The sequence below is a fragment of the Mixophyes fleayi genome, chromosome 11 (assembly GCF_038048845.1).
Source record: "Mixophyes fleayi isolate aMixFle1 chromosome 11, aMixFle1.hap1, whole genome shotgun sequence".
Taxonomy (NCBI): Eukaryota; Metazoa; Chordata; class Amphibia; order Anura; family Limnodynastidae; genus Mixophyes; species Mixophyes fleayi.
Genome location: NC_134412.1, coordinates 11,851,963 through 11,875,905, shown reverse-complemented (window position 1 = coordinate 11,875,905; position 23,943 = coordinate 11,851,963). Strand labels below are relative to the sequence as shown.

The 23,943-nt window shown below is 36.4% G+C and overlaps 1 protein-coding gene across 1 annotated transcript; it reads left to right on the top strand.

Annotated features, from left to right (window-relative positions):
* The first annotated feature begins 206 nt into the window (after positions 1-206).
* Positions 207-19,515, top strand: LOC142107462 (sialic acid-binding Ig-like lectin 13). Its single transcript, XM_075190898.1, has 10 exons — positions 207-321; positions 1,643-2,002; positions 5,543-5,599; positions 6,641-6,676; positions 7,893-8,147; positions 9,243-9,284; positions 10,225-10,479; positions 13,304-13,447; positions 17,650-17,693; positions 19,285-19,515. Exons 1-10 carry the CDS (start codon positions 276-278, stop codon positions 19,357-19,359), a joined length of 1,314 nt encoding a protein of 437 aa, XP_075046999.1. The 5' UTR covers positions 207-275; the 3' UTR covers positions 19,360-19,515.
* The last annotated feature ends 4,428 nt before the right edge of the window (positions 19,516-23,943 follow it).

The following is a 23,943-nucleotide window of genomic DNA, read 5'->3' as shown; positions in this document are numbered from 1 at the left end:
TCACAGCACTGGGGTCATGAGTTTGATTCCCGACCATGGCCTTATCTGTGTGGAGTTTGCATGTTCTCCCCGTGTTTGCGTGGATGTGCTCCAGTTTCCTCCCACACTCCGAAAACATACTAGTAGGTTAATTGGCTGCATGGACAAGTATTTGATACATGTGTAGGAATGTTCTCAGTTCTTAAAATCTATGTTTCCAGGAATTCAAAGATTGCATACAAGATAATCCCTATGTTCAGCTGAGTATCAGGAAGAGGCTAAAAGAAGGCTGCGTCATGTGGGTGTATCATGTGATCATTATCCTGTCCCTGCTCTGGAAAGGTAAGTGTGATATATTCTAATAAATATGTAAAAGGCAAGTGCAATTAGCACCACCATATAATACTGTAGTAAAAACATCAGGTTTTTGTTTATCAAGTGTGAAATTGCTGAGGAGCAAGGCAAAATCTTCTTGGGTAGTGCCATGCACCTGGACTAGCTGAAGTGTCTAGGTTTCCACAGAAGTGGATACGTTTATAGAGGCATGTGAAGCAAAATCATGTTTCGTCTCCCTGCACTTTTCATTTGTGAAGGTGCCTCCTGAAAATATGTATTCTTTATTCCTTTATGCATCTAGCCCCCACTTAACAAATAATACCCTTATTATGTCCTACACCTGACAACTTACGGTATCAGGATTTGCTTCTCTGCAAAAAAAATTCTTCTACAAATCACTTTTACAAAAGTAGGTGAACAACAAGACATAGAGAATTTTGTCTGTCCCTCAGCAGTTTTCCTGTTTGTAAATGACCTCCAACATGTTCTATGCTGCATGCACCAATTTGTGTTACCATCGATGTCATGTATTATGTTGGCAGAAATGTGAGTCATAGAAATCGGTCTGAGAGGACTATGACTAGTTTTGCAGCCCAAAAGGAGGTGTGGTGCTTCACTAAATGTTATGTAGTGCCACAAGAGTAAATTCTATTAAGTCAGGTGCTGAAAGATAAAATGTACTGTATGTTTACTCAAAAAATTATATGAAAGAATTTTGAAAATAAATTAAAATCAAGTTGGTTCAAGCTGCCGAGTCATTAAGGAGAGCAAAGCATAAAAAGGAGTAACTTTGCACCTGGGCAAAACCATGTTGCATTGGAGGGGGAGGTAAATTTAAAATGTGGAGACATATTTATAGTTGGGATAGGGCATGCCTTAGATCTACTTTAAATTTCAGTGTACGGATAAGCTATCAAGTATTTGTGTGCTACATGAAAAAACAGCCAGTATTTTCCTTATCAGTAAAATAATAAACTAACCCCTTACATTGCAACATGGTTTTGTCCAGAAAACTTGAGTAAGAAAACTTACTCAATTTTTTACTTAACTTTCCTTAATGAATCAGGCCCTACAAAGTGTAGGAAAGTGGGGTCGTTAAAAATAAATTAGGAAGGTGAAAGATCCATTTATTACTCTACTCTCGTAGTAAACAAAACCCTTCTGCAGGTGAGTTATGTAAACATTATACATATCTTACACTGAAAATACTATAATACTTTATTTATCTGACTTTGTCCCCTTATAAATATTTCTATTGCATATTGTATATTTTTTATTAGTTTATCATGCCAGTATATAAATATTCATTTAGTAATTCTCTTCACAGATACATGTCAGCAAACAAATCAATATTCAATTCAGAAGAATGATCGTGTCATTGTAGAGGAGGGTATGTGCGTAACCATCGATTGTACTTTCATCGCTGACAGTAAGACAACATTCAAAAAATCCAGAGGATACTGGAAGATATATGGTTCTAATAAGATTGTAGCCTCTAATATTGAAGGCATTGATGTGGAAAAACAAAACTTCAATATGACAGGAGATCCAAACACCGGAGACTGCACACTGACAATAACCAATATCAGGAAAGAAGACAGTCATCATTATTATTTCAGATTTGAAGATGGTGAAAACCAAAATGTCAAATGGAATTATTGGAGCACAACATATGTCCTTGTGACAGGTTAGTTAAATGACTGTTATATAGAACAGTGGATCCCAAATTTTCTCAATTCGAGTCACCATTAGGCTCTCCATATGTTTTTCAAGCACCTCTAAGTCAAAATAATTACCAAGTAGTCCCCCGTCTTGCTTACAACTGGCTCAGGCTGTGGCACCCCTGGGAGATCGCCGCGGCAGCCCAAGGAGCCACGGCGCACTGTGTGGGAACCACTAATATAGAACATTGATATAATTGTACATAAAAGAATGGCTGGCACCACTTGGAAGCGATAACCTTTACAAAACAGTTCAGCATATTGTGAGGCTAGATGATAAACTTCCCAGATTAAACCTACCTATAAACAGGCTAGTCATGGTCTTCACCTTAAGCAGTTCCCTTTGCCTTAGAATGAAAGGTGCTCGCTGGTACCAACTTTCCCCCTGGTCACAGTGTCTGTGTGGGAGTCAGAAAGCCTCCATGGAGTAGTTTGGGTCCACCAAAAGGTCTGAACATGCATTGAGCCTGTATAAGAGCAATGGGTCAAGCCTGGCAATGATCCAAAGAGTTGTCAACAAAGGTCAGGTGGCAATCCAAAGAGTAGTCATCATCCACAGCAAAGGGCAGGGTACGCAGCAATCCAGAGAATAGTCAAGGTTCAAGACTATGGCCATGGCAGTCAGCAATTTAGAGAGGTCAGGGTCCAAAGCAGGGGTCAAAACCAGAATTAAAATGAAATACAATGACAGGCAGGTGTATTACAGGAAGATGGTAACTACGCCTATTACTGGCACAGGAGTACTGGGATTGCTGCACTATAAAGAGCAGGGAATGATCAGAAGGCTCTTAATGTTTTGGAGCTCGAATGTATCCATAGCAATCAAGCAGCCATTAAGGAAGTGGAGGAGTACATCCATAGGATATTCTAGACAGTATGGATTCCAGTGCAGTTGGAACCGAGAGTGTGTTATGTAAAACTAATTGTTACTATACATATTGTATATATTAAAACCTCAGCCCTTTGTTGTGTGAATCTGGACTTTCCTTAAATTCAAAGATTTATCTTACTACAGCCTTATCTTTCACATTATTTTAGAACACAAAAGGAAGGAAGGAATAATTAAAATAGTGTATACTGTGTGGTACTTATGCTAAATATAATCAGGTATACTATATGCTCACCCCAAGATTCGGATTTACCTTGTAGGTGTCCTCGGTGTCGAAATTTTCTGCACCGTTAAACTGTACCCCACCCCTTTACATGATAAAATTAAATGCAAATTATATATATTTTTTATTTATTTAAATAGCTGCTAAAGGACATTCAGTTACACATACTTTCTTCAAATTACACCTCTCCTTTTTCCCAACCATATATGACTAGTCATAGCCATATTGTCTTGGCTCTACATAAATATTGAAAATCCTTTTCTGTGTAAGTGTGTGGGAAACAACTTACAGATCAATTAAGCAATGATTACTTCCTATACAAAGGATCCACCAAAACACAGACCTGGATAAAAAAACAAATTACTTTATATCTATTGTTCTCTCACTCAATGGATTTCTGAAGGGGTAGCATCAAATATCTCAATGCAATGAGCAATGGAGGATGCACATGAAAGCTTATAGTATGGGATATTGGAACACTATAGGATACTGGGAACGGAATGAATACCAGTCATGGACAATTGTCAGTACATCATCAACACTGACAACTGCAACACTCTTATGCAACACTACAGACCATTTGAGATCACAAAAGTCAGGAGCAAGAGATCTCACCCACGTGCAACATTTATGAAGCCCTCACTCCTCCCCAGCTTTGCATTAGCAAAGTTTGGATTGGCGCTTCTCTGTTTGTGTTTCAAAGATTCTTGTTTTGTTTGCCTGTTCACCATCTTCAGCTTTATCCATCACAATTCTACCTTCTCCAACACATCGACTTCAGCTTTATCCCTCATGGCCCAATTTTCGGGGCTAAGCACCTTTCTGGATATGATGTGTCTCTGATAGCTACCGCAGCCATGGGATTCTCTTCTGGGAGCAACCAGCAAATGATATTGTTTTTGTAGAACTCTAAAAAGTGTTTAGAAACACTAAGGCTTAATAAACTGTTTTCTATATTCAATATATGCTGTCACATTTTTTATTACCAGTCTATACTTGTTTTCCTAAGTATTGAAGCCAACACTCCAAAAATAAACTGCAAAGTCATTATTGCTGGTAAAATTCTTATTGATATTATTCCACAAATTATTCACTTTTAAACTGAAGGGGCCTGTGTCACTAAGAAAAGCAAAGCCTAAAAAGGAGTAACTTTGCACCTGGGCAAAACCATATTGCATTGGAGGGGGAGGTAAATTTAAAGTGTGGGGACAGATTTATATTTGGGGTAGGGCATTCCCTGGATCAACTTCAAATTTTAGCGTAAAAAAAAGCTATCAAGTATTTGTTTGTTACATGAAAAAACAGCCAGTATTTAACTTATGTGCAAAACAATAAACTCATTTGCACCCCTTGCATTGTAACATAGCTTGTCCAGGAGCAAACTTACTCCTTTTTTTGCTTTGCTCTCCTTAATGACTCAGGCCGAAGGTGTTCATCATCATCATCATCATCATCATTTATTTATATAGCGCCACTAATTCCGCAGCGCTGTACAGAGAACTCATTCACATCAGTCCCTGCCCCATTGGGGCTTACAGTCTAAATTCCCTAATATACACACACACACACACACAGACAGAGACACACAGACATAGACACACAGACATAGACAGACACACAGACTAGGGTCAATTTGTTAGCAGCCAATTAACCTACCAGTATGTTTTTTGGAGTGTGGGAGGAAACCGGAGCACCCGGAGGAAACCCACGCAAACACGGGGAGAACATACAAACTCCTTATAGATAAGGCCATGGTCGGGAATTGAACTCATGACCCCAGTGCTATAAGGCAGATGTGCTAACCACTACGCCACCGTGCTGCTCATTTTCATACCTAATTGGCAAGCTATACAATCTTGACAAGAGAAAAAAACTTTGCAGGCTTAAACCAAAAAAAACCCCTTGTGCATGTTGGGATGGCACTACAAAGTTTTATCTGACCATAATAAGTAGATTTGGTTATTTGCCTTGTCCTGGAGTTTTAAATAGCTCTACTCAAGAAATGCTCAACTGTTATAAAGACATGACTGAAAAGCACAGAAGGAAGTTAGGGGGAAACGATTAATGTGTAATAAAGTTAGTGGTAGGAGAGTATGTTCAAGATAAAAAATAAATAATATGAAGGTGGGAGTTCCACCTTTAATCATCTTACTATCAAATAATTACTGAGAATTCTAAAATCGTCAAGACAACTGTCTTTTTATGCTTTTGTTTTTCAATTTCATGTTGTCATTATTAACTTAACAATGCAGAAATAATAAATTAAAATAGCAAATTGGAAGGGAAAAATATACATAGAGCACATAAGAGTTGACAGCATCACATTTTACTCCAAATGTTATTATTTTTCAAAGATTATTATTTCTTTCTTTCTTGTGACTTTTATGTCTGAAGTGAAATTCCCAACTGTGATGAATTCTACACAGAAATCCATAGACCTAAATATACACTGTACGTATATACATCTGCTCACATGCAAACTATTTTACTTGTCCAGTTAATTCTTCACATTTTGTTTGATCACAACACATTGATATTTGAAGACGTACTCTGATCAAAAATGGTATTGCCTGCTGGAAATCAGTACGTGGGATACTGCAATTTACAGGTTTGTGATATCACAAGGACTTTTGTAGGCCTCTTGTGTTGCACCATTGCTTCATAATGACCACAATAAATCCTAATGTCTAGACAAAAGGCATAATTTAGCTGTTTTACTAACAAAACGAACAACACAAACACAAACACACTTCATATAGCTGCTTCACTGTAGTAAATTTACAACAACGGCAAATAAAAACTATTTCACTTTGGAATCCTATCCAATGACGATAGTGGGGGTGTATACGGGGTATATCATACCGCCACTTCTCCAACTGCCTTCACTGTAAAACTATTGAGTTCCATTCACTTACTTTCCCATTCCATTTTCCATACCGCTACTTCCACATGTCCACTTCAACCACTAATCCTATCTGTACTGTAGATATCCTGCATTCCACAGGGAGTGTTCAAATGGCGTTCAACCAGGTCGTTTCATCATCCTCAATAAATATATGTTGCAAATAAAAGCACCTTGCAGTATTAAAAAAATATATGGCTCCATAAAATAAGGTGCAAGAGTGGAAAGATAGGTTCATCAATTAAATATCTAAATGAAGATATGATATTAAGAATATGATGTTTGTTTAAAGCCGTTGAATCAGTTGTATCTGGTGGGTTGTTTTTTTTTTATCTGTTTTTGCATTAGTCTTTATTCATTGTATTTTCACCACAATCTTTTTATTCTGATTTATTTTACATAAAAAATAAAAATAATGACATTTTAAGGGTTGTATCAAAAACTAAAAGTTTTTCATACTGAAGTGAAATTTAAAAAAATGTACTTTGAAATTACTGATCTTATAAAACCAATATCCAACAGTTATTAATGTGCATAATTAATAAATACACACTTCTATTTTTATAATATAGTCTCTATTTGTGTTACAGATCCTCCATCCGTCATTATCACAGGAGAGATTAATGGTAATAATATATTTATATAATAAAAATAAGAGGTCCTAAAGGTAAAGGCTAAATTAAAACAGAACACAGGAATGTTGGTTGCTTTATATTTAACTAATTTCTATCTCCATGGATATTTTGTGGCCTTGTGATGTCCTACGTTAGATACATCATACATGACAATGTGTAATGTCACTTGTACAATCGGGTATTATTAATTTTACAAGTATATGCACTGTTATGTCTGAAGTACATTAATACATTCATATCACCAATTATTTTAATTACTAGTTATCATCATCATCACCATTTATTTATATAGCGCCACTGATTCTGCAGCGCTGTACAGAGAACTCATTCACATCAGTCCATGCCCCATTGGAGCTTACAGTCTAAATTTCCTAACATACTCACAGACAGACAGAGACCAAGGTCAATTTTGATAGCAGCCAATTGACCTAATAGTATGTTTTTGGAGTGTGGGAGGAAACGGGTGATGCAAACATGGGGAGAACATACAAACTCCACACAGATAAGGCCATGGTCGGGAATTGAAGTCATGACCCCAGTTATATAGTTTATTATAGCATGTGATTTTTAAATGAGATATTTATTTTGTCTAACTTTCCCTGTCCAGTATTTCTCTATGGTATCTTTATAATGTGACAGTATAATTTTAGAAAAGTCATTTTTAAATTTGTCTAGGTTATGTACAATCTGATCAGAATTATATACATATATTTTCCTGCACGCTTCCTCACACCATGCATTCATTCATTCCCCTGTCCTATATTCCCCTCATAATCCTCCTGGCTAACATTTACAACTCCCCTATACCATTCAGATGAACATAAAGATGGAGCCACGGTTTTCCCCAGTGGTCGAAGCGAAAATTTAGAAGTGGCGGTATAGAAAATGATAAGTGAATGGAATTTGATCTCACAATTTGTCTGGTTACCTAACTGGTTAATGTGAGATTACCACTGTTGTATCTGTAGTTAAAGGCTATTACAGCAGGAGTCGGGGCATTGATGACATAATTCACCGTGAATTGTGAGGCTAAACCTCACCCCACGTGCTTCACTAATGAAACAGGCAGGATGCGGGAAGTTGCTCTGCTCTCCCAGGAGTCCAGGAAAACTCCCAGAAATTTGTGAGTCTCCTGGACATTCTGGGAGAGTAGACAACTATGTATATATATATATATATATATAATTTTTTGTGTGTGGTTTTCTAGGAAGAAGAATACAGCAAACAGAATCTCTGGAAGTGTTGGAAGGACTCTCACTGAGATTGAGCTGCTCAGTTGATAGTAACCCGGTATCTAAAGTGACCTGGATGAAGGGAGAAGATAATGTTCTCAACAGTGCAATTGGACAAGTGCTGGAGCTCGGTCTATCCCACATAACAGCTAGCAATACTGATACATATTATTGCTTAGCACAGAATGAATTTGGAAGAATGAGCAGAAGTCTCGCTATAACTGTACAATGTAGGCTGTCAACTTTCCAACTTTTACAGTTAATTTGGGATCACCAGACATTTAAAATATGGTAAAATGATTATTGTGAGGCGAAGATAGGTGGGGTAAAGGGAATTATCAAGTCATACAGGAACCCAACATATGTTTAGCACACAAATGTTATAATGATTTAATGTAAGTTGATCCTCAACATTTCTACCAGTTGCAGGTAATATGATCCTTTTCAAACTCTGTTTGCTACGCTAGATATGAAGAGATGAGATATTTCTCTGGCCGTGTGGCTCTCCGACCATCGCTACTACTTTCACAAAATGTACCAACAGCAAATCCTGTTTTGTTTATCTACAATACTAAAATCCTTGTATTTAGACTTGGAGGTAGATTCAGTTCAGCGCATAATGTCCCTGAACTTCTCCTCGATGTTCAGAAGTGCATATTGCTGGCTATTGTGCTTAGCAATCTCAGCTCATTTTTCTGTGCATCTCTATGAGACGCAAGGGAAAATGAGAACATGTAAGAACAGAACAGACCCCTGATACACATCGCGTCACCTTGCGTCAAATTGAATCTGCCCCTTAAAGTGGAATTAGCGATCTCCCAGTATATAACCTCATTCCCCAAATGTCAAAAATGCAGTAAGTATGTTAGGATTTGGGAAAATTAACATACTGATGGCAGAGTTGGTGTCTCTAGAAAATCTCTGAACTGTAAGAGAAGGAGTTGAGTAATTAGATATCAATAGATCAGTATCAGTAGATGTTTTGTAGATATTTAAGCCTGTATGTTCTGAACGGAGCTTTGCAGATTTCAAAGTGCTAATCAGAATATACAAAAAAGTAAATACATTCCAAATTTTATACAAACAGCTTGACCAGGGGAACTCTTTCCAAGGGAATGAACTATACATAACTTACTATAAATCAATTATTAAGATATTGGCCAACATGGCTCTACTAAAGAGGGATTTTATGTGAATTTGAACTTAATTTTTAACATGTGTGTGCTTTATTTTATTATTTATACCATATTGTAGCTGTCATATAAATATAAAAATAACAGACTAACATGAAAATGAAATTTTTCACCAATGTTGTTTTATTACAGATCCACCTAGAAAGCCGGATGTTATCATTTTGCCATCTCAAGGTATGGTGATATATTGCTTATATATAGATATAATCATTTTTGACCTGTTACTTAAATGTAAAATAATAGGAAATAGATTTAATCATCAGTCAGAAAAGAACTAAATTAAATACATTCAATATGATGTATCAACAATATGATGCTAGGTGTAAACACATGTGTTTAACTGCTTCCCAACCACAGGACTACTTAAAAGTGCTGCTCAGGCATAAATTAATGTTTTAAAACAGTGTACTGTAGAGTGCCAACATGTCTAATGGTCTATATAGACAAGGACTGTTATTTATTAGCTACCCGTGATAGGTTCTGTCTGTCCTTACCTTGGCTTTCAACTTTGACAACTGTTTTCTATCCTGCTTCTGATATCTGTTTTGGGACTTTATTGTTCATCTCTTAATGACCTCTGCTGTGGTATTGACCTTGTTCGTGGATCATAATCTGGTATCTCTGTGTTGTCTGTGTAGCCTCTCCATATGCTAGCACAGAAGTGCTCAAACACAGTCCTCAAGAGCTAAAAACAGGTCATGATTTTAGGATTTCCGATTAGCTCAACTGTACATGATTAAAGAAATTCTGAAAACATAAACTGATGGTAGCTCTTGAGGACTGAGTATAGGAGCTTCTGGGCTAGCACCATGGGGGGAGTGGAGTGGTAAGTCCAATCGTAAGCTACAATATCCTTATTGCTGCTGGTAATTTGTCCTCCTGCTCATATCCCTCCCCAGGTTTCCATCCGAGACTGTAAGAGGAACTGCATCTGCTTTTCTGGGGGCTCCAGCTAGGGGAGGGACGAGTTATTAAAATCTTTTATGTATGAGCTATTCAAACCAAATGGGTGTCTGAAATGTGTATCTCATTTCTATTAGTATGTTATTCTAGTCTCTATTATTATTATTATTATAATATTCTTTATTTAATCAGCTATTTAATATGCTTGTAGGTAAAACACTTGAAGCAAGACGGCCTATAAATGAAGACGAATCTCTGACCCTAAACTGCACTGTGGATGGTGAACCAGCTGCTGTTGTGAGCTGGATAAAGGAAGACATTGATGTAGACTCAAACAACATGATTGTTCAAGGATTGATGTGGTCACTGGTAAACATAACACCCTCAGAGGCAGATGTTTACAGATGCTTAGCATGGAACAAACATGGGTTCCATGAAAAACGTATCCAATTCAACAGCATACCAGGTATAACTTATAGTATTACTTTATTTACCTTTTGAAATGTATTGTTTTAGCTATTTATGCTTTCATTTGAAAGTGACATCATCTGTGAATGTCATTGTGGGGCTCATGAACTGTTGGACGCAAGTCCAATTTCTGAGCGTTAAATGCACATAAAAAAATGTATCTATAAGTCTGTATGCAGACATATATGTATCTGCCACTTGCTCCTCTCTATGCTTAGAGGGGCAGGGTACATTTCTCCGTCGACAATAAAGCCATCAACAGTTAGAGCGATCGAAATAGTCTGATAGCTGTAACCCCGACTATGTAATCCAAGAAAAACTAATTACATATACCACAAATAAGAACATACTGTATATGTCTCAATGCAGATGCAGGACTTTAATTAACAGCTTGACCTCAATACAACATTGAAGCATCAAGAAATCATAATCGTGAAATCAATAAGGAAACAAAAAAGTCCCAAAATACATATATTCCTGTATAAAACAGTGGCTCTGCATGCACACCCCATCCAGGGGCAAATGCAGGATTTGTAGAGGGGGGTTTTCACACCACGCCACCAATGGGTGTGACCAACATGCATGGGGGCGTGGCTATAATATTAGACAGTGCTCGGCTGCTCTCCAACTCTTCCTATCCCCATAATATAAATGGGCAATGCTGCATGCACTACTGTTAGGTGCATGCATTTCTCCCTTTTCAAGCAAAGCCGTGTGAAGCGGGGGCAGGGTCCAGCCACCTTATTTATACAGTGCCCCAGGCTTGGAGGGGGGTTTCCAGGCACTAGGACCCCCCCCCCCCCCCTCGGTTTGCCTATGCCATCCACCTCTCCAGGCTCAGGGGGTAAAAGTGCAGCGTATGTTATACAGTTATACAGTTGAATTTTGTGGACCATGTACAGTGCAGAAAAATATATTTCTATATATGTCACAAATGGACTGTTACCCCCAAATCTAAATCAGGCCCAGGTGCTCAATGCCAAAATGATAACCCATCACGTTTTCAGTGGCTGCAGTTACTAGGAAACCCGTTAACAACATGATTAAGTCATCTGGGATTTCTTCACTTGGAGAATAATTTACAATACAGAGTGCCATGCATTTGTCCTGTCATTAATACAATTAGATCTACCTGGATCTAATAGCAGATTACAGAGAAGATAGCCACAGCTATAGATCTGATAGATCTGAAATACCTTGCATAAAAGTAATTAAAAAATGGCAACATTTTAATGTCACTAAAGGCATGTAAAGAATGCACAAACTTTGTGCTGGCAAAAGGCATTGTCATTTGTAAAGCATTACTAGAGCTATCTTAAAAGTAAACACCACAAAATTATTAATTTACATTAATAAAATCACTTGTGACATGTTAATGAGTGTGACACATCAAGGCAAGCTTGAAACAATTGTGTGATGGGGAATCCTAGGGACTAAAGGAAAGAATGGTCTATCTGATGGAATGCTAAGTTATTCACTCAGGAGGTCACTCTGTCAATGACCTTAAGCTTTGTTTCTTCCCAACACATCATAATCTATTTATTTATATTAGAGTTGCTTGAGCATGGTTTTCCAAAAACCGAGCCCACCCAAACATCGCAGATCTGAGTACCGAACCGAGCAGTTCGGTACTGCCGCGCATCGTCGGATCTGAATTGAGGCAAAACGTCATCGTTGCATTGTCGGATATCAGGGATTTGGATTCCATGACTATCTTCTTACCCAGGAGATTCAGAGCCATTGCTCACACAGAAATAGGGCTAGCAGTGTTCTTGTCACTCTCCATTCTCCAGTGACATTGCTCAGTGCCATTGCTCACACAGAAACAGGAGGGGTAGCAGTGTTATTGTCACTAGACAAAAATTGACTGGAAATTACAGGATATTAATGCTATTGAGGTTAATAATAATGTAGGAACATAAAAAGAGCCAAATTATGTGAGTTTAGTATTTTTGTAGCAATTTAAAAAAAAATACAGATCCAAAACCAAAACTCACACACCAATAGCAATTTAACAGCAGCCAATTAACCTACTGGTATGTTTTTGGAGTGTGGGAGGAAACCCACGCAAACATGAGGAGAACATACAAACTTCACACAGAGCTATGGTTGGGAATCAAACTCACGACCCCAGTGCTGTGGGGCAAAAGTGCTAACAACTAAGCCAATGTGCTGCCCATCCTATTCCCCTCTTCAAGACTTTTACCATACCTATGATATGCTGTTTTAGACCTGTCTGTAAATAACAGTATATGTGGATCCAAAAAGACAGCCAATGCTGAAATACATCCAATGGGGAGACACCAGATGACATTTGGGATGGTTGGTAAATGCAGATAGTTGATGACTGCATCTGACTATGTATGCTGTTATTGTCCAACTGCTCTGATTGTGCTCTATCAGATCCAATTTGGCCCAAAAGCTGACTGGCCGATCGTAGTTAAAGCTGACAGATTTGGAATCTTGACATAGGTCCAAGCAGCTGAATTGCCCTTGTTTGAGCACCTGTAGCTTAGTAGTAGGTAACCTCATCCTCTTACATCTACACCTGTAATCCACAAATTATTTCCTCTTCATTTACAATACATTACATTCTCCTGTCCATTTTATTTGCTGTTTCTCATTACATTATACTTCTGTAGTTCAATAGAAACTAACCGGGTGATCAGTTCTTATAACATGTTTGAACACAAAGTCAATTTCCGTTAAAATTGTAAGCTCTAGAAAGCTCAGCCATCTCGCCTTTTGTGTTATTGTTTTTTTTTTACAGTGTTTTATTAATCATTGCATGGTGAATTTGTTTTTTTTCTCCGATTATACAGCAGTGCAGAATATGTTGGAGAAATGCAGCAATATGGATCCTCAACTCACTGTTGGGATTGTAGCTGCTAAAATCGTTACCCTGTCTCTGGTCTCACTTGGACTTTTTTATTTTCATACGATGCAGATCAAGAAAAGACAGTTAGGTAAATATTGATGTATTTTAATCAACTCAATACGTCTTCTCTTATTTAATTAAATCTGCTTTTACATTCATACATTATTTTTTTATTTTACCAGTATCTAGATTCTTTAACCCGCTTCACCACTGAGGCATTTCCCGCCCCTGTGATGACCACTTTTGGGCTCATTTAATGACCAGCAGACAGTAAACAAACAGGGGTAACATCTGAAAGAGGAGACTTTTCACAAACAAGGGTACTCCCAGCTTTCTAAGTGCCAGGGATAGGGATACAGAGGCTCCACAAGAGCCTTCCCAATCCTTGACATTTCCCAAAGACTTTAATTGATTAACAGAATCGGACAACCCACAGATCACGGTAGGAAGTGATCTGTGGGGATTCCTAACCCCTTTTTGGAGAAAAGAAGTGGAACTCGACCTCGGCAATTTAGGGGGTTCTGCAGAAGTTGAGTCTCACTCGTCCTTTTCACGCAAGAGGTTAAATTGAACAAAATACAGATCTTTCCAGGGAAAACAAATCTATCCTTCACATTAGCACGAGGTTAAGGTTGAAATCTAAATCTTGATGTCGAGGTTCTCTTAAGACTTAAATTCTGGCAATATTATTCCAGATATCTTACATTATGGAGAGGAGTGCTCAGGGGAGATGAAATATATTTTTAAATCCTGTCCAAAATTATATTTTGCCTATTTTGTTTATTCTTGTATATTTTGTAGGTTTATTCTTCTATACACTTGTACAATGGATTAGGATGAACATTGTATAGATGTATATATTTAAGGGATATCAAACCCTAAGGGGGTATATTTACTAAACTGCGGGTTTGAAAAAGTGGAGATGTTGCCTATAGCAACCAATCAGATTCTAGCTGTCATTTTGTAGAATGTACTAAATAAATGACAACTAGAATCTGATTGGTTGCTATAGGTAACATCTAAGCTTTTTCAAACCCACAGTTTAGCAAATCTACCCCCTACTATTTTACACAGTACCTTGCTGTTCCATCAAGCTAGAAAGAACTCAGTAGAAGGAATGAATATAATAAAGATATTGGATCTATTAAATGGAGTATTTTGAATGTGGGGTTTCCTGTACTTTGATGCACATATCTCTGGAATCTTACTAATTTACATTTAAAAATAAACCTTGTCCACATTGCCCCTGACACTCCCTACTTCATTATTTTTTTAAATTTATAATAGCAGTGTTCCTCATTGTAACTACAGGAAGGAACATGTGGTGTTCAGGGCTGTATATGATTGAATCACTTAATAGCAGCAACATTTTTTTTTATCCTTTCCTGTTTTCAGAACTTTCTGAATCAGACATCCCATATGTGTACTGGAAAAAGATCTCTCATGTCTGTATAGTGTAATTTGAGTCCACTGAGAACCTGAGAGTCGAATAATGTGCGTTTACTAATACACTAGAGGTCATTTATGAAGCGTATCCAATGCACCCTACAAGACAGCTGGTTTTACACCAGTACACCTTTATAACCCACCCACTTGATATCAAACAGCCTCGTCTTCGCACTTGGGTACAGTTTTCCCACAGCAAAAGGATGCCTTTATATGCAGAGAGGCAGAAAGTGCACTATAAAAAAGTGTAAGCTTTGTTGCCAAATCCAATCTCCTATACTTAGCTTTATTTATATTAATACACAATAGTGAGTATACATGACTATTTACATAACTTGTCACATTGTATGTGAACTTTTTATTAGATTGCTGAATCCCCCTCTTAACCTTGAAATGCATTTCTCTGTCAAAGTGTAAAATAAAGGAGCAAAAATTTTCTTATTGATTTGATTGATTTTAGAAACTAACCCTCCTGGCCCCAGTGCCGATCCTGATTTTTCACAGCTGGTAGTGTTTAATGTAAATTACTAATTAAGTGACAAAAAATGGGCAAGATCTCCAAATCCTCAACTGGCCCAAGCACTAGACAGACTGGGCTGGTTTACACTATTGCAAGGAGACCTCGAGCAACGGGACCCACAAGATTTTAAAAAGCTTTAATTCAATAAAATACTCCAAAAACTTATGTTAGATATATAATATATATATATTAAATATATATTTATACATAATACTGTGCAAAAATTTTAAGCAAGGGTGGAAAAAATGCTGCAAGTAAGAATGCTTTCCGTTAATAGTTTATTTTTTATCAATTAACAAAATGCAAAGTGAATGAACAAAAGAGAAATCTAAATCAAATGAATATTTGGAGTGACCATTCTTTGCCTTCAAAATAGCATCAATTCTTCTAGGTACACTTGCACAAAGTCAGGGATATTGTATTGTATAGTCAGGTGTATGATTAACCAATTATACCAAACAGGTGACAATAATCATCATTTTCATATGTAGGTTGAAACAGAGTCCTTAATTGAAACAGAAACAGTTGTGTAGGTGGTGTAAAACTGGGTGAGGAACAGCCAAACCAGTATCAAGCTTTAATTTTCGGAGCTTGATTAGGACAAACTTGCACCTTAGTTTTCAGCACCTGATTTGATATTAGATTTACACATCTATGTCATCGGCTATCCCTTATTGTGGGCTGCTGCAGTTTCATTAAAAACACATCATGTCAATTATTTATTGTTATAGGTGCCCCCTAACCATTGGTGCTATAGCGGACAGCTTAGATTCACCATGGCAGAAATCTAGGCCCACTTGCCCAAAGCAAGGCATGTACTTTGATTTTGAGATTTGGAAATGATTTCCACTGTGTGTTTTATATGGTACCGGTCCAAAATCAAATAAAGGAGATTTTCTGAGGGATAGGAGTGGATAATCATTTTAGGGCTTTTAGAAAAACAGGAGAGTTTTAATTAGGAGGGGTGAACCCTATCTGAGAGGGAGTAAAATGCTTAATGGTTAATGACATAACTATAAACCCTTAATTTTATCCTTAACACTTATCATATAATTAGGACAACACACCAAACTTGTTAACAAAGAAAGCTATTTATTTAACCCAATAAATGCACTATATGGTGGAGGGAGAACATTGTAAGCAGATCGACACAGGCCCATTGCCAACCCGGATGTCCCAACATGCGTCACTTACCCACTGGACATCAATACTTGTACACCATTTTACCTGAGTGCACCCTTGTCATTTATCTTTAAATGGGTACACTAATCCCAGGCATTCCAGAACCCGAACCCTACTTGGCTAGGTATAACACAGACACAAGCCAGCCCCCAGTGGTGGTATTTGCACCAAACCTAAGCCAACACTTCAAAGGGAACAGGTTCCAAATCTCTCACTACAAGTAATGTGCTCCCCACCAACCTTACCCGTTGACTGTACAGTGTTCTCCTGCAAAACCAAAGTCTGAATCAGCCGCAGGGCCATGACCCTATGCAGAGAGCTTGTGCACCATAGAGCTTCACACACCATTGTGTCTGCACCAGAACCCAACCTAATACGTGGGAGCACTTCCCCTACAAAAGTTAATACCAGAAGAAAGGTGAGCTCCAGATCCAACAGTAATCTTCATATCCAGGAAACGGGAGGGCAGATTTTCCTGGATCTAAAAGAGCTAGATGACTCCTCCCCAGAACTTTATAGCTTGAGTCTGCCCCTCATGACACTCACATTGGGCATACCCAAACTTTCCTTTGTTTTGTTGTTTTGTTAACCCTTAGTGAGGTCCAAACAAGTTAAGCACACAAACCTCAGCTTTTAATTTCCCTCAGGCTTACTCTAACCCTCAGTTCTAATTACCTTCCAAACTGCCTAACTAATCATGCACACGGGTAATGAAAAACAATGTTAGTTACAGCATGGATAAATCTTGTACTTTGTACATAATTGTAAAAATAATAATAATAATAATAATAATAATAATAAATACATGTTCATTAATACATCCCTGCAGCATAGTGTACTGTGTACTCAATGAGAATTCACATAGAATTCTAATGCATTTTTACCGAGCATTAACCCTTCTGAACGCTGCAGACAATGTCGAAATTGCCATGATGTAAAACAAACGGTGTCTATTTGCTTTCATTATTTTTTGGACTAGCAGCTTCAAATTGTATTTAATAGCTTAAGAGAAGAAATGTAAAATACTCTTTAAGTTAACCATGTATACTAGGCCTTACTTACACAAACAACTTCGAACTTGAACTTGAGATTTTTCTTAAAAATTATATTTTGTCTGTCAGGTAATGTGGTATATTTTTTAGGAAATGGACACAATGAGCTTGAAAGAACAGAACCTATTTATCAGGTATGAGATGGCATGATCTAATAATTGAATTAGTATCATTAGCTGTATATTTTGTTTTTTAGCACTACTCTTTAGCTTTATAGCTTATGTAAACATAAGAAAGGATATTTCAAACTGTATTATAATAAAATATTAAATGCAAAGGGCCTGATTCATTAAGGAAGGCATCTGATTTAAAGATCCACGTGGGGAATTCAATTGACCTCGTTACTGTCGAAACTAACATGGCCTGAGCAATATTACCAATATTACGGTAATAGTGCTCATTACTACCAGTAATATAGTAATAGTGCACATTATTACCGTTAATACGGTAATCTTTAACGCTGGTTTTTGCTCGCAGCTCAGTTTTTAGAAATGTTATATATAAATATTTTAGGAGAGGAAGAGAAGGGGGCATCAAATAGTGAATTAATTTTTTTTTATTAAAATCAGCACACAAATGTTAATGCCATATATTAATATACATGAACAGTGCTTATCTGAAGGATGCATTTGTTTTGGATTTTAGCTCACACAGGTTCCTATATCACTCACAGCTGAAAGAAGTAACATGCATTCATGCCTCATTCTGGAACATGTTACGTGAAGCCACAAGCCAACACATTTTGTCAGTTGGAATTTGGTGTAGAGGGCAATAACAAAATCAAAGCAGTGGTGCTTGGAAAATAGAACATGTGTTGTTGATGCAATATATATATACTGTATATCCCTAAACAAATTATGTTACAAATCATATTTAGGTGCATACACCCCTGAATACAAAGATGTGCAATTTCGCGGTATATCCTTATCTCCAAAAAAGTTTAATCTATTAAAGTAGGGATTGTTAGGTTTTGTAGAGTTCAACTGGTGAATGCCAGTATTAGAAGGAACTGCAATGGGGACAATTGTTGCCCCAAGTGTTGAAAATTTATATATTGGAGGTTGGGAGAAAGTTAAAATATATTTAAATAAACCTTATATCCTCCATTTAAAATTAATACAAATATTATTATTATTATTATTATTATAATTATTATTATTATTAATAATATTATTATTAGGTAAACAGATAGAATCTATGGTTTTAATCTTAAATATACATTTAAATTCTGCCCAAAAAATAGTTTTTAGACTTAATAATTACTAAAACATTGCAGATTTTCAATGTTGCTGTCTTAGATTTAATTGCAGTAATAATAAAATGTTTCAACAAGTAAATTTTTTTTACTAGGTTTATAGAAAGAGGCTATACTATTGATCTTATAAATCAAAACCTATTGATTATTTAGAAAAAAACATTTAGACAAAGCAAAAGGATTAGAATAAAAAAAATTGTTGGTATATAAGATGACAGAATGACAAAAATACACTCTATCACGCATTTTGATAAATCCAATTATACATATTCTCTCTAAAGACTATCGTTCTTAAATTGGACCCTGTTTTGAGTGCAGACAACATTGGTGAAGTTTTGGACTTGGTTTTACTCATTGGAATTTATGCAGATTCTGTTTATATTTATTGTAAGAGTGTACTACTAACTTGCTATGAATTTCTTTATGTTTGCTTGAAAGATCTAACACTTATACTATATTTTCTTTTGAAGAACCGAAGACGACAGAAAAACAACATCTATGGAAACATTCATACACTGATATCTACAGAGACACATATTTTTTAATGGGAAATTACCGTAACAATTCCAATGTCAAATAGTTATTTTTACCTTTTAAGCACTTGCATAGAGGATATATTTTTCACAATACTAGTATAAGATATGGTACTATTCATCTAGATGGTCACAATGCAAATATTTTGAGTACTATTCCCCCTGAAAAAACTGGGATATTTTAGATGCTTTTCTTGAAATTAGGAGTTAGTAATGTATTTTATGATAAATGCACTAGTTTCTAAAATTTTAAATAATGTGTTAGTTGCAGTGTTTCTTTGGATTATCTTACACATTTGTATTATTAAATATGCAGTGCTTACAGTATTACAGTATTGGTAAATTGCTTACTATCTAGATATGGCATTTTCTATGGGGATTGTTTTCGCTTATTTGGACTACAGATCAAGCAAAAATTAAGAAGAAAAAAAATTATATTCCCATTTGGGCTATAAATGCTCAAGAGGGAAGAAAAGAAGATTGTTATTTATATGTAAGATAGTGTTGAAAGAGTGTTGGGGAGTCTTTATTTCAATTAATGTGCATTTGAAAAATGTTTATGTATTTTATTACTTCTTTTGGTACATGAGCAAAGGGGTGAGGAAAGCATATAAAAGGGACATTTCCCCCATAATGAACACTATTTGTATACTTTTCTGTAATATTTACATTAGCTATAAATACTTATGTGCAGTAAATAACATTGGATATTTGCTCTAATAAGGACTAGAGTTGTATGAATTCCAATAACATTACATTATACTGCTCATGTGATACAAGCAATAATAAACAATACAATTGGAAAAAAAAATTCATGTGGTCAATTTATTTATTAAGAAAATTTCAATAGAGAAATGAATCTTTAAAGCAATGCAGATCAGTGTAGTAGAAAAAGATATACGTCGTATGTCAGTAAGTAAATAATATCTGCACATATTTAAAAAGTACATTTTTTTTTTTGGGCATAGACAGAAACTTCAACCAATGAGGAAACAGAACAGGAACAGGAAACAACAAGATACACATGTGATTTCATTGACTATGAAACCATTCTGCAATTGAGACAGGGAAAAAAGAATATTTCAAGTAATCTCACCAGAGAGGCTTAAGGAAGATTCTGTTCAGGGTGATTACATTACGCAAATGGGTATTTGATCAACGAATTTCTAAGTAATAACAGGTGCTCGAAATAGAAAGGAAGCAGGCAAAATCTCACACTGCTGTTGACCACTTAAAGAAGACTAATTAAAAATAAAACTGACTCCTATTTATAGAAAAAAAATAGAAGTCTTAATTACACACATTTACAAATATATGTTCAGCCGTCCATCACTTAAAGCTACTTCTAGGTTAACAAGGTCATATCCGTAAACAGAGCACACATTTTGGGTCATACATTCATGTGTTTGTAAATTGATCTTAGAGTGATTATCAGGTTCTGCAAATATTGTTGGCCAAAAATATATTTTGCTGTCCCAGCCCAGGCTTTCAGCTTGTAAGTAGTTTCTTTGCAAATGTCCGTTTTACTCCACTGCACATACGCAGTACAATGCTCCAGAATTTTAGGTTTTGAGTAGCTTGAAGTTGAGCGAGCCCAGGTAGACTAAAGTAGGACATAAACACATAAGATTAGCACGCTCCCTGAAGATGAAGTCAAGTTAGACACAGTCACATGTCCAATTACGCCTCTTGGAAGGCATTTAATTTGTTGATCCCAAAGGCTGGATGTGCTAGAAATGTGTATAGAAAATATGTGGAATTTAAACGCATTTAGAATATTGATGAACAGCTAAATTAAGGCTTTTTTAAAGTGTTTATTTTTATTAAAAGACATTTAAAATTGGAATGTGCGTGCTTTTAGCTCTACAAATCTTAGCATGTCCATGCCGTCAATGTAGTGGCGCTATATAAATAAATAATAATAATAATGATGATGATGATGGCTGCCAGTATATTGTCATTACTTAACCTTTTTTCACTTACAAGTATTATACTTACACCTACTGCCCAAGGAATGCCAGGGAGAACCACAGTGCGATTCATTGTGGAACTTTTAAAGTGAATTTTTAAAACTCACTTAGCTCATGCCAAACACTTCTGCAGTTGTCTGTGGTTTATTTGAATAATGAAAATCCAAGTTCAACATATAACTCTTTATAATAGACAGAAAACAACAACCAAGACCTTCTGCTGACAACACGTACAATTGTGCAACTCTACAATTACAACACAGGAAATGCCAAGAAGGGAACTCAGTATTCCAAAAGTTGCTATAGGAACAATCTTTAATTGTGGCTTGAGTCTATGCCCATATACTAATATCCAATCCCAAATTACATGGACAGCTCAGACATACTGCAAGTCAGCAGAGTAGAAATTTGAAGACGATCCACTTTTAGGCTCTTAAACTGCATAAAAGCATATCAAACTTCTCACTTGTAGAGATATGGTGCTGTTTCAGTTCTCTTACTGAGTTTGAATGTTCCATTCTTCATCATCATTATCATCATCATCCTCACCATTCATTTATATAGCGCCACTAATTCCACAGAGAACTCACTCATATCAGTCCCTGCCCCATTGGGGCTTAAGTCTAAATACCTTAACACACACAGACTAGGGTCAATTTGCTAGCAGCCAATTAACCTACCAGTATGTTTTGGACTGTGGGAGGAAACCCACGTAAACACGAGAAGAACATACAAGCTCCTCACAGATAAGACCATGGTCGGGAATTGAACTCATGACCCCAGTGCTGTAAGGCAGAAGTGCTAACCACTTAGCCACCTTGCTGCCCATTAGTGCAGATTCAGGACAAACGAGAGATAGCAAATAGATAAAAAGACGCTTATGTTTTCACCTTTGTTAAATTATTTCCTTGAGAAAGTGTAATATCTTTTCCCAACCAATTCCCAGAGAAAAGGAACATGTGAAGAGATAGTTAAAAGCAGACATAGTGCAAACGATAAAACAACATTTACATCTTAATGGTATTGGTGAATCTGATAACATATAATATATGAGAGTGAGCTGTGACAATTAGCTCCAGATGATGGAAATAATCCGTACTGGTGGCTTACCTCAAATTAAGTGCGGAAGAATAAAAATATATAGATACATAGGGGTATATTTACTAAACTGCGGGTTTGAGAAAGTGGGGATGTTGCCTATAGTAACCAATCGGATTCTAGCTTTCATTTATTTAGTACTTTCTACAAAATGACAGCTGGAATCTGATTGGTTGCCATAGGCAACGTCCCCACTTTTTCAAACCCGCAGCTTAGTAAATCTAGACCATAGTGTGACTCCATTATAAGAATAATCACCTTGAAAAACCTCCTCTTTAATCCCAACAAGCATACTTTATTTCTACAACATAAAACATTCACAATAGTGTGAAATCCAGTATAAAATATAAAATCCAAATCCAGCTGGGTGAATTGCTTAGCAATCTACTCAAAAGTACAATAATCAGCAAGGTCTCTGGAACACTTTTCATAACATTTCATACACTTCTCAGGCTTCATCAGGAAGTCTTTCTGTCATAGAGCTATGGACATATCACTCGTGCAGAGAATGTCTGTTCTGGCATCACATGTTATCAGTACTGAATTACTAGTGTAAGAACACCACATTTATAATGTCTTATATAGATTATTTAGTTGCTTTGAATATATTCCTTATATTTTTTTTCCAACCATTCATTTTTTTGCAAACACACCTGCTTAAGCAAAATATGTTCAATGACAATAATAGATATGTATCCCTAGATATTTGAAAAAAATAAAAACTTAAAATAAAATACTTGCATAAGTAATAAGTAATACAGCACCTTTAAGTTAACACAGCTAAACAAATGTCATTAGAATATAAAACTGTCTAATCTTTTGGATGACACTGTGCACCATTTAAGTGAGTGGTAAATTTACTGCATAAAACCCAGTCAGATTTCAGGGTCATTGGTCAGGCAGTGATTTTGAAGCAAACGTCTGAGAATAAAGACATAACATTATTATAAGTTTGATAGTGATACTCTAGCCACCCATACATTGCCTAGAAAGTCTGCCCCTCAGTATTCAAACAAGCAGGACACTTGTGAGTGAAGCCACTTGGAGAAATGTTTTTGATGACAGACTCTGTTCAGAGTCAATTGACTACGTCACGAGCTCTGCGCAATATAAATAGGAGGATGGAAGAAAAAACTTCTCAAAGTCCATATACAGTGTTAGTAATACTTTTACTTACAACACCCACAAATATGTATAGACACCAGGGTGTAAATGTATCAAGCTGAGAGTTTTCCGGCGGGTTTGAAAAGTGGAGATGTTGCCTATAGCAACCAATCAGATTCTAGCTATCATTTTGTATAATGTACTAAATAAATGATAGCTAGAATCTGATTGGCTTTTCAAACCCGCCGGAAAACTCTTAGCTTGATACATTTACCCCCAGGTGTTTTTAATGCAGATATCATTTCCATTCTCTTTGCACTGATCCTATTGCCAGTCACAAGAAAGTGAGTGGCAAGGTTCAGTAAAACACCCATTAGGGTGCTGCTTGGACAGTTTGTTTGCCCTTCCTGCCAAGATGGTAACA